This window comes from Crocuta crocuta, unplaced genomic scaffold (assembly GCF_008692635.1).
Source record: "Crocuta crocuta isolate KB4526 unplaced genomic scaffold, BGI_CrCroc_1.0 scaffold352, whole genome shotgun sequence".
Taxonomy (NCBI): Eukaryota; Metazoa; Chordata; class Mammalia; order Carnivora; family Hyaenidae; genus Crocuta; species Crocuta crocuta.
Genome location: NW_027532169.1, coordinates 3,979,775 through 3,990,947, shown reverse-complemented (window position 1 = coordinate 3,990,947; position 11,173 = coordinate 3,979,775). Strand labels below are relative to the sequence as shown.

At 52.5% G+C, this 11,173-nt stretch overlaps 1 protein-coding gene across 1 annotated transcript in view; it reads right to left on the bottom strand.

Annotated features, from left to right (window-relative positions):
* HOXB4 (homeobox B4) overlaps positions 1-8,473 on the bottom strand; it is a 19,701-nt gene extending 11,228 nt beyond the window's left edge. Inside the window, exons 1-2 of the mRNA XM_077776873.1 lie at positions 8,251-8,473; positions 7,137-7,398 (exon numbers count right to left, since the gene is read on the bottom strand). Coding sequence (XP_077632999.1) covers positions 7,137-7,398; positions 8,251-8,473 — 485 coding nt within the window. The remainder of the gene's footprint in view (positions 1-7,136; positions 7,399-8,250) is intronic.
* Positions 8,474-11,173: the final 2,700 nt, after the last annotated feature.

Genomic DNA, 11,173 nt, shown 5'->3' with positions numbered 1-11,173 from the left:
AGTTCGTGGAGGTGCAGAAATAGTCTGCAGGGGCGTCTGGGGGGTGGGGGTGGGGTGGGCGCGGAGCCCTGCTCCAAGCCTTCTTTCTCCCTGCATCCTTTAAGATTAAGATTCCCCCCAACTCCATTCTCTCCCTCACTCCTAGGATATTTATTTATTTTAGTGGGACCCACTCCCCCTTTCCTAAAAAAGCAACAAAATTTCTAAAGGAACCAGCTTCAAAAGAAGCACTTCCCCGGTGTCCACTGTTACACAGGCATAGAGAATGGGGCTTCTGGCTTTAAGGCTCTTTCTGATCTTTGGCGGTACATTTTGAAGGGGCAGAAAGGGGACAGGATGAAGAGATGACTCTGGAGCTCCCAGAGCTGAGGATAACCGCAAGGGGACTCCCCCCACACACACACATTATTACCACCACAAGGAATCAAATTCTACTGACCAACTGAGAATATGCTCTAGACACAAAGACACAGACTAAGGTTTCTGCACAAAAGACGTGGACACTCAGTGTCTGTCTACCTATGTCACACATCATCTCAGTGACCCCCCTCCACCCCCAACACACCAGTGAAGACAGCTTGTGAGTTGAACTAGAGGGGAAGGAAAGGGAAGAAAGAAGAGGCTTTGAAGTCGGCTTTGCAGCCCCGGGGTCCCTATTCCCCAGGTGTTAGTACCCTGAGCTCCCAATCAGCAGACAATGGAGACTGATCAATGGGCAAAGGAGGGGGGCGGTAGCATATTAAGGGTTAAACACCGGGATGATAGAAGAAACCCATTCCCTAGGCCTAGAGAGGGAAATGGACACACGCTCCTTCATCTCAGATGTAAACAAAACAAAACCCCAAAAATCCCCCAACCCTTCACTTACAGCTTGGCCCCAGAATGAGCAGACCAATAACAACCAGAATCGGAGTCCTGGGCCATAGCATGGGGTGGGGGGCTCAAAGAGGAGCAGAAAAGACATTCCTGAAGGAGTCCCACTCTGCACATTCCCAGCCTTATCTTCAGCCGCAACTGGGAGAGCCTGGCCTCCGCCGCGCCAGCCGGAGAAGGCACAAGAGAGAATAAATGCGGCTTAGGGCAGGGGTGCAGGGGCCGCGGGGCCGCCAGGCAGCCACTGGTTTGTTTGGAGAGGTCTGACCCAAAAACAAGTCAATGGGGAGGAGGCTGAGGACCCAGATGCCTTAACAACCCCCAGAGAGACAGCCACCCCTCCGGCAGCAGCAGCCCCCGTGTAAGTTTCAGCCTGGGCAGCGGCGGCCCCAGCCCCCTGCTCAGAATCCCGCTCCCGACGACAAACGAGTGGGGCGCCGGCTGGGCCCAGACTCCGTAGGGGGGTGGTCGGCTTTGATTGTCCGGATACAAAACACAGACTGGGATTGAATTCAGCCGGCTCCCGATGTGGGCCCTGCGCCTGGTTCCAGCCAGGGCAACTCCTGGCAAGATCCTGGCCACACAAATCCATTAAAAAGGGTCCCCTACAGGAAGATAGTCCACTAAAGTCTGAAAGAAAAAATGAGAGAGAGAGAGAGAGAGAGAGACTGGAAGCAATATGCAGGAGCATGGGCAGACAACAATCTCTGAAACCTGAGAAATTGTCGTTAAGGACAAGAAAAAGAAACTGCAAAATGACACGAAGACACGCCGGGCAGGTTCTGTTAAAATGCCCACACTCTTTTCGGATCCTGGGAATGTCCATGTTCAAATAAACAAGTGCCTGAGCGCGGGCGAGCTGAGCGCTTTCTCGCTGCCTGCCGATAAAGCCAACGTTCATTCTTCGAGAGAGGCAAGATTGATTTACGAATCTGAACGCGCCGGTTTTATGGCTGATCACAAATCCGTCAGCGCTCAACTCACGCTGGGAAACTTCCCAACTCCGTTTTCCAACCAGACTCCCCTCCCCAGCCGGCCACTCTTCCCAGGGAGACCCACCACGGGGCGCTTGGGGTGGCCTTCCCCCGGGCTTTGTCAGGACTGAGGAGCCCCTCTGGCCCCAGTAAATGCAAGTAGGAGGGTGAGTGGTGGTGGGGGGGTCCAGGGTCCTGGAGGAAAGAGAGGGTGAAGATGAGGAGCAATGGCGTGGCCACCAGAACGGTAGAAGGTGAAGGTGAGTCTATCTAGCTGGGGAGACTGCCCAGCCCTGAAGAGACAGGGGTCTGGAAGTTGAGGAAAAAGGGAAATCTTGAAGCTCTGGCCTAGGGGGCTGAAGCCCTTGAATGAACCCCAACCTTCCCTTCCATTGTTCCCCCCCTCTTGCCCTTTGAGGGTCCCCTCTCTCTGCAGAGAGCGGCTTGTAAAGTCCCAGGTGACTAGATCTTTGCCACCTGGGCCTAGAAGGCGGCCCATAATTGGTTATCTGCCCTTATGAGTAATGGGTGCCCATCTCCCATGAGCCTCAAACATTTCCAGCCGAGGAGCAGCCGAGCTCACCTTTCTACCCACTTCCTCTCCTGCCCCGGGCCTCCAGCACCCCCCCCCCCATTTATCATGCCACTCAGGGACAAAGGACAGGATGCCAACCAAAGCCAGTTACTTCTTTCCTGAGACAGAGTCCCCAAGTCACAGGGGTGGGGGGCAATTTACAAAATGCAGACCAAGGCCTCACATACACATCCCAGCAAGGTTCTGTCTCTCCTCGTTTTAACTGAAGGAACATTTCCTCTCTCCCCAGCTGGAATCTCAGTCTGTCTGTTTGTCTGTCTCTCTCTGTCTCTGTCTCTATCTCCTCTTAAAAAAACAAAACAAAACAAAACAAAACTGGCTGCTGGTGTGGATTTTAAGATACATCATGTAGAATACAGATTTGGAAAGGCTCCGTGTGAGTAAGTTTCCACCCATCTCTTAAAATTAAAAGTTGCTAAAACTCCGGTTGGTGTGGCAGAGCTGGCCTTGGAAGTGGTGAGAACAGCCCATACTGACACTTCTCCTCTGGCGGGAGGGTATCCATGGGCTGTGTGAGTAGCTGGGGTGAGACGGGCGGGGGGGGGAGGGTAAGGGGGCACAACTGATTACAGGAATCGTTCTCTAAACAAAGGCACTTCAGAAAAATGGGCTAAGAAGCTGTGGGTTTGGATATCAGACTTTGAGAGACAGTGGCCTCCAAGGGACTGTTAGTGGGGGAGCCTCCCCTCTCTTTAGAGCCCAGGGGCTTGTCCCCTTAGCCCCCTGAAGCCCCATGGACCTGTCATATCGCCTCGCTTTGTCTCCCTTCCCTCCGCTCCCTCCAAGCGAAACAGGAAAGAAGAGATGAGCTGGACGTGGGGTGGGGGGTGGTTAGAACCTGGCCTAGGGAAGGAGTTCTACCCAGAGATCTAGATCAGCACCCTACTTCCTTCCCCCAACCGTACCCCTGAGCTAAAATTGTTACTCCTTTTCTCCCCAGCGGATAGAAAAGGAAACACAATCCAGAAATTCCCAGTTAGCAAAGAAGGGGTTGGGGGCCAGAGGGAGATGAAGAAGGTGGGCCACGCAGCAGCCCAAAGTATCCCTCCCTGCAGAGGTAGGACATTCCCTCCTGGCCAGGAGGCAGGAGCCAGCACACTGTCCAGTCTCAGAGAGGTCAAGGGGCTTCCGAGGTCATTTTGTGGTTCTAATACTGAGCTAATCGCCTAGAAAACGTGGCCTCTCCATGAACTCTCTCTCCTGCCTCCAAACTGTCAGTGAGCCCCAGGGTAAAAAGAGCCAGCACATTCAGGTCTGAGGCAGAGCCCGAGAGCTACCTCATCCTCAGAAGCAGGGCCCCAGACGGGGTGGGGGTTGGTGGGGGTTGGGGGGAGAACCGAGACCCCAAAACAAGAGAGCAAAAGGCAACCAAATCGAACACTGAGCCTCCAGGAAGAAGAGTGGGGCAGAGTTGTAAAGGAAGATTCCGGCATCAACGAACGTGGCCTGTAAACGGAACAGTTTCCTGCTCCGGAGTTGCAAATATTTGTCCAGAATCCCAAGCTAGACGCGAAAAGGAAAGGAAAAACAACAACAGACAGACAGACAGACATCTACCTATACCTGCCCCAAGCCCAGGGCATTCCATCCAAGAACCGCATTCCATTTTTTCCAGGAGGCAGCAGTGACAACATCTCACCGGTAAACAGACATACGGGACACAAGCCACCAGTGTAGACAAGCGAAGTCACAGAGCACACGGGGCCACATGTGCACGTCGCCTGCGTTTTCCGAAACCGCCCCCCCCCCCCAAAAAGCACTTCTGAGCTGCCTCGCAAACCACCCTCTCTGGGCCTTTTTCAGGGGATCCTGACACCTCAGTCCCAAGCAGTTCAAACACTCTCCAGGTGTGAGGACCCTCTCTCTCCCTCTGACCCGAGCATCAGTCATCATAAAAGGCAGCAAATCTGACCAAGCATCCACCATAAAAAAAAAAAAACAAACCTCGAAGAAAGTTGAAAAAGGAAAAGAAGGAGGCGAGANACAAAAAAGAAAAAAAAAAAAAAAAAGCCAGCCCAGGCGGGGGCTTTGTTACCTTTACGCCTCTCGCCTCCTCTGGCCTGAATTCTGCGGTTCCCATTCATGACGGAGGGCTTCTTCCAAACTGAGAGAAAAAAGTTTTCAACTTTATGGTTCCAAATTTTTTCCCCCTCGGCAGATTCGGGAGAACCAGCTAACACTTTTTTCCCCCAACAGCCGGTCTGCGGAGATTTGCTGTTGAATAATAACAAAGGAGAGAGGATACGTATTTAAAGAAAAGAAGTGATTAATGGTTTTCTGTATAATTCTCACATTTTTCTTAGCTCTTGTCTACACAGAATGGCTGTGAACTTTAAGCTCCATAGAAATCTTTTTTTTATTCTATTCATACCTTCCGAGGAGCAGCTTTGATTTGGTTCTATAGACATTCCGGGGGGTGGGGGGGCATATGCTTTTTAAGAACTATTTTCCCCTCCACTAAGGGCAGCCCCAGCCCCTGGCTGTTAAACATCACTCCGTGGATTCGACCAAAATAAAGCTCGCCTCCTCCAGGTCCCCTCAANTTTTTTTTTTTTTTTTTTTTTTTTTTAGGAGACACACAGCCTCATGTGTCCTGGGCCCTACCCAGCCTCAAACTCCCGGGCCCTGCAAACCGGAGGAATACAAAAGAAATAACAGTAAAATCGTGCTGGTGGAATCAGCTAGGTTTATTTTCTGGAGGGAGATGGGACTGAAAAACGACTTTTCGTGGCAGATGCTCTCTCGAGCCCCAAGCTTTTTGGAGGCGGGTGGCTGTATCCTGGGCCACCACGAGGGACCCGAGACCCCGAGGCTGGAGCCCTCGGACCTTAGCACATCTCTTGGGTGCTGCCCCAAAGTGGCCCAAGCCCGACAGAGCTTGTGAGGGTCATCGGCACCCCCACCCCCTTCCCCCACTCCATTCTAGGGGGTGACTGGGACCTCAGAGACAGAAAGCTATTTGGTCCCCGGTCGTACTTTCGATACTTTCTATGAGAAAGAAAATGAAAATTAATACAGGAGCAGGGCTTCACAAAAGAGGCCATTCGTCTTCTTGATTATCTATTTGCTTGTCAGAGTTTGAGCTATGGCACCACTAGCTCCTTTGTAATATAAAAATACTCTGAAAACCTGCAAACACCCAGAAACATCTGTGCAAAAAATTAGACTCATTAAAGCTTTAAACACCTCAGAGGAAAACGATACCTTCTTAGGCGGGAGGAAAGAGACCGGCCTCGCAGAAATCCTCCCTCCGAACCTTAATAAGCAAAGAGCCGTCTGTCTAGAAAGAGACAGCTTAACCGCATTTTATTTGCTTATGACAAATAAATCACGATATGAAAGGCTTTGCCATACTCAAGCCTCTCGTGTCCTACAATGAAACATTTTCCCCCCATTAGGGATCGGAGTCAGCCCTCCCCGCACTTTCAATCCATTTTTGGACTGGAGGGAAAAAATTAAAAGCCCCAAACAAAACACACCCACCCCAAAAGGAAAACAAACCAGCTACCACAATTTGGAGTCCTCCGAGATGGAAATTCCCCTTGGACCCTTTTGAAAAAAAAAAAAAAATCCTCAACCACATACAATGTGAGGCCCGAATGGACTGAGCTGCTTAAAATACACACTGGGTGGCATTTGCCTGTATCTCTGCATCAAGGTTTCAACAAAAACACGCCGGGCTGGTCACAAGAAACCAAACATTTATTTCTATTGTCACTCTGTACAGGACACAAAATTTTCACGCCAACGAAGGGTTCTAGACTCAGGCAGCCCCAGAACTAGCAAGGGACCTGGTTTGGAATGTCAGAGAGAGAATAGGAGAGAGGACGCACAAGACATAAAATAATTAATAATAATAATAATAATAATAATTAATCATCATCATCATCAATGCAAAACAATGATAAACTATGGGAGAGGTCTCTGCAACATCTTCTCCCAGACCGGGAGGCCCGCCACATTTTCTGTGCTAGTTTCACATTCATGTGCAGCGTGTGCCAAGGCCTCGCTGCACGACTCTATTGGCAAGAGAGTTGTGCCCAGCTCCCAGAACTCAACTGGCCCCTCACTCTGCCAGGATCAGCTTGACCTTCTAGAAGAAGGCCCTCTCGGGTCTCTTTTCTGTTGGCCTCAATTTCCCTGCCTGGTCCCGAGGTGCCGAGGCCACCCCTCACCCCCACGTGTCCCCTTTCTGCTGACCCCCTCACCCCAGTCCCTTGGTGGAAGGGGGTGAGCAGTCAGTGTGCCCACGGAGGTGCAACGAGGGTAGGAGGGTGTGTGTGTGTGTGTGTGTGTGTGTGTTACCGTGGCCAAAACACTGCGCTATCTGGCAGTCACAGGGTGCTTTCGCTGGGTGTCAGGAATGGGGGACAAAGAAAGAAAATCCAGGCTGTCTTCCAGCAGCGGCAGCAGCAGAGGCGGCGGCGGAGCCGGGCCTCATTTGTTAGCCGGGTGTCGAGGTAATGGTCGCCACCGAGGCCCGTCCTCTCCTCGGCAGAGTAAACAAGACAGATGGGCCTGGGCCTGGCGTGATTAAAGATGAAACGTGGATCCATCTTCGCCAAAGCTGAAAACGAGGAGTGCAGCCTCCTCCTATTTCTCTTTCTGTCTTTTTCTTTCTTCCTTCTTCTTCTTTTTCTTCTTCTTCTTCTTCTTTTTTTTTTTTTTTAAGGAAGAAAGCAAGAAACTTGAACCTTGCTTCTGGGGGGGGGGCCTCGCCCGGATCCCTATTGTCATTTCTATAAATAAAGCTTCCCCTCCCCCTCNTCATGCGGCGGTTCTGGAACCAGATCTTGATCTGGCGCTCGGACAGGCAGAGCGCGTGGGCGATCTCCACCCTCCGGCGCCGCGTCAGGTAGCGGTTGTAGTGAAACTCCTTCTCCAGCTCCAGGACCTGCTGGCGAGTGTAGGCAGTCCGGGAGCGCTTGGGCTCCCCGCCGGCGTAATTGGGGTTTACTGGACACACACAGAGAGAGGGAGAAAGAGAAAGTTTTATTGCCCCGAAAGGGAGGAGGGAGAGAGCCCTTTCTCCCAGCTAACACAGTTCTCCCTCCCTCCCTGCCTCCCTCCCTCTCCCGCCACCTCTCCTGGGGGGGGGGGGGGAACAAGAAGGGAAGAAAGCGGCCCCCCCCCCAGAGAAAGAGATCTCAAAGTTTTGGAGGGTTGTGTCGTCTCCACATTGTTGTTTGGGTGTCTGGAGAGGGGGGTGGAGGGCAGTGAGGAATCTCCACAAGGTTTTAACCGCTCCTCTCTGCCCCCTTGGCCTGGGGCCCGGGATGGGAGAATGAGGGGTGAAAGAGGGAGGGGGGGCTTCCCTAAACCTTTCTTCTGTTAGTTCCCACCCTCTGCGCTCAGATTCCATGCAGCGCCTGCCCTCAAGTAAAAAACTTTTGCCCAGTCCTCGAGCCAAGGAGCCAGGCTGGAGGAAAGAAAGGAAAAAAATAAATACTGGGAGTTGACTCAACTCTCCGCTCAAATACAGATTCCCTCCTCCTCCTCCTCCTCAACCCCCACCTCCCTCACCCCTCCCCAACTTCCAACTTCACTGAGACTGCATCTCCCTGGCGAAAAAGTCGCTGGTGAGAATGGCAAAGAGGATGGGGAACCGACTTCAAAGGCGCGGGGCCCACCAGGCCATAAAAATTTATGGGGGATGTAATTATGTGGCTCTGAAAACAGGCGACCGTAAATCTCCGGCAATGGCGAGTTTATAGCGGGGACNCCCCACCCCCCCCCCCCCATGCCTCCGAGGTCCCTTCGGTGTAAAGCACCGGGGGTGGGAGGGGGAAGGGGTGCCCACGCACTCACCCGTGCTCACGTGAACTTTGCGCATCCAGGGGTAGACGACGGGCTCTTTGCACGCGGAGTGGGACGGGCTGGGGTGCAGGGGGTTCTGNCTGCTCTCTCGCCTCTGGCCGCCGGCGTAGTACCCCGGCGAGTGCTCGCTGGGTAGGTAATCGCTCTGTGAATATTCCTCGCACGGAGGGAACTTGGGGTCGACATAGTTTGAGTTGATCAAAAAAGAACTCATAGCCATTAATTTCTGGGAATTGCCCACAAAATATACTAAAATTTATTCCGACCCCTGACTCGTTTTCCTGTTTCCGAAAGCCCTCCTACTTACTGTCAAGTGAACAAAGTTAGGGGCCCACGTGATCCCCGGAGCCAATGGCCGCCCCGCCTGCGATTCCCGGATAAGGAAATCTGCTCACCCCCACCCTACTCCAGCCAAAGAGGTTTATTTCCCCTTCTTCTCTTTCCCCCTCCCCACCCACCCAACACCAGGATTTACATAGGGCTCCTGCGGGGCGACCGCCTCCTTGCCTAGCCCTCTCCGGGATCAGGGGGAGAGAGAGAGAGAGAGAGAGGGGAGAGAGAGGGGGGAACAGGGCAGGTTGTCGCCGGAGGGCCTGTTGGGGCGCTGGGGAGAGAACAATCCTGGATCCCCTCGGAAGTTGGGGCTCCCGGTGCAGCCCCTCCTGTCCTCCCTCACCTCCGCCCTGCATCCTCTGCCTTCCATAGGCCCCCATCCCCTCCTCGAGACGGCGAGGAGCCCAGGAGTCTGTGTAGGGAGTTGAGCGGGAGGCAGCCTGGGGGCTCCGCCTGGAGAGGGGAACCCACATTGGGAGCGAGAGGCGCGGAGCACGGGGCTTTTCTCTGCAGTCGCCCGGGGAGGGGTAGGGAGTGAGAGAGGAGGCGTCGGGAGCAAGCAGGCGGGTGCACGGAGGGACTTGTCAGAGATGAATGGAACCGCGGGCGGATCGATAGGAAATTCATGCACTAATTCGGGGAGACCTCGCCTTCCAAATCGCATTTAGCTGCGCTATTAGTTTGGTTGTGTCAGTCAGTCCTTCCGTTCCCCTCTCCTCTCCACTCCTCCCCTTGCCCGACGCGGCCCAGGCGGGGAGACACGACTAGGTTTCCCACACTGAACGCGAGCGCTGGAGTAAAAATCTTGCAACTTTTGAGAGCACACTGAATAGCAGTTTGCTAATTCCAGAACCACCGGACCAATGCTAAGCACGGTGTGCAGACGTTCTAATTGCGGCTAATGCAGCTGCCTCTGCGGCGAAGAGAAATCTCACATCCTTATGATGCTGGGGGTAGAAGCCCTGGGGGTGACCCACACACAGAAAACACCCCTTCGTAACTATTTCCAGGGCATCTTGCTCTGATCCCAAACGAAAAGGAGACCTCAACATCCGCGTGAAAAGCGATTTTCTGTGCCTTCACCCACTGACGACAATAGTCTTCCCCCCCCCCCGGATTTTCAGTAAAGCCTCCCTGATCCCAGAATAGAGAATTAGTGGGCTTGAGGGAGATGATAAAATTAAAACACCACCACCAATATTAACCTATTAAGAGAAGTGAAAAGGGATCAAGCCTTCAGGGGCAGGCATGGGAGATTTCAGGTAGATGATTCCTCTGCCTCTAACCAATGAGGGAGGAAAAGAAAAAAGAAGAAAGAAAAACGAAAGAGTCTTCGTGTGGTCAGTCACCGGAGGGTCCTCAACTGGGAAAAAAAAATTTTTTTTTCTTCGGGGAAAAAAATGAGCGGAGTGTTTATGTCAACTACATATTCCCCTAGATACGAATTTGTGACCACAAAATTCCTTACACAAATTCGGATCTACAGGGTATATACAGAAGACAGACAGATCTTCTTGGCCCAGAAATTTTCCAGTTCTCCCACTTTCCGCGCCTTCTTCGTTTGGGGTGTGGTTTCAGTGCTTTGATTTTATTTCGTTTTGTTCTACTTTTGAGCTCTGGGGGCAGGAAAAGGCACTGCGGGTCCATTTTGGGGATTACAAGGTTTTCAACTCTCTTTCTCTTCTATCAGAAATTGAAACAGCCGGTCCCGCAAAGGGACGCGAACCTCGCGGCCGCCGCGCAACCCTGGGCGGCGCATGAATTATGAGATGTAAACATTAGCTAAGCACAAAAGGAGGAAGGGTCATTCCGAGGCTGCAGCGTAGTCAGAATTAGGCCCTTCTGGGTGCCCTCGCGCCCCTCCCCTCCCCCCAGGACTCTTATTTTTTTTAAAGAAAAACAAAACCCCAATCGGTTCCTCCGTGCCCCTCGCAGCCTTTAGTTTGCCATCAAACGAATATCTAGATATTTTCCAAGGCGCCTCTCAGCAAAGGGAGGAGGGAGAGGCGGCTGGGTGTGAAGGAGGTGTCATAAAAGTCCTTTTGGAAAAATTCAATGGTAAAAAGAGAGAGAAACAGCTGTAAAGAAAAATGCTGGGAGACCAAACAGATGGGGCCCCGGATATTTAATGACGGGCAATTCCGTTTACAACCTGAGAAAAAGATCAAAGGCGTTTCATTTCCGAATGAAGGGCAATGAGGCACCATAAAAGATGCAGCCAGATGATATTCCGGCCCCTCCCAGCCTCCCGTACCTCCTGGGGCCAGAAAAGGGGGATTATCCCTGAAGTGTGCGAGGAACCCCGTTTCCCCCACCTCTCTAGCCCCAGGGCAGACTCTCCCTGTCTAAATTTGCTCATTCTGCCACCTGCTAGGGTCGCTGGCAGTGGGACCAAAATGGGGATCTGGGAAACCTGGGGGAACCTGGGATTTCCGAATGAACTTCCTGAGGGTCCCAGTAACTGCTGAATATACTAAACTGGGAGACTGGGGACTGGGCTGGAGGGTACTGGGTCCTAGACCGGATGCTGAGAGCCATCATAGGGTTAGGGGAATTGGCACAGAGAAAGCCTCCGCCTTGC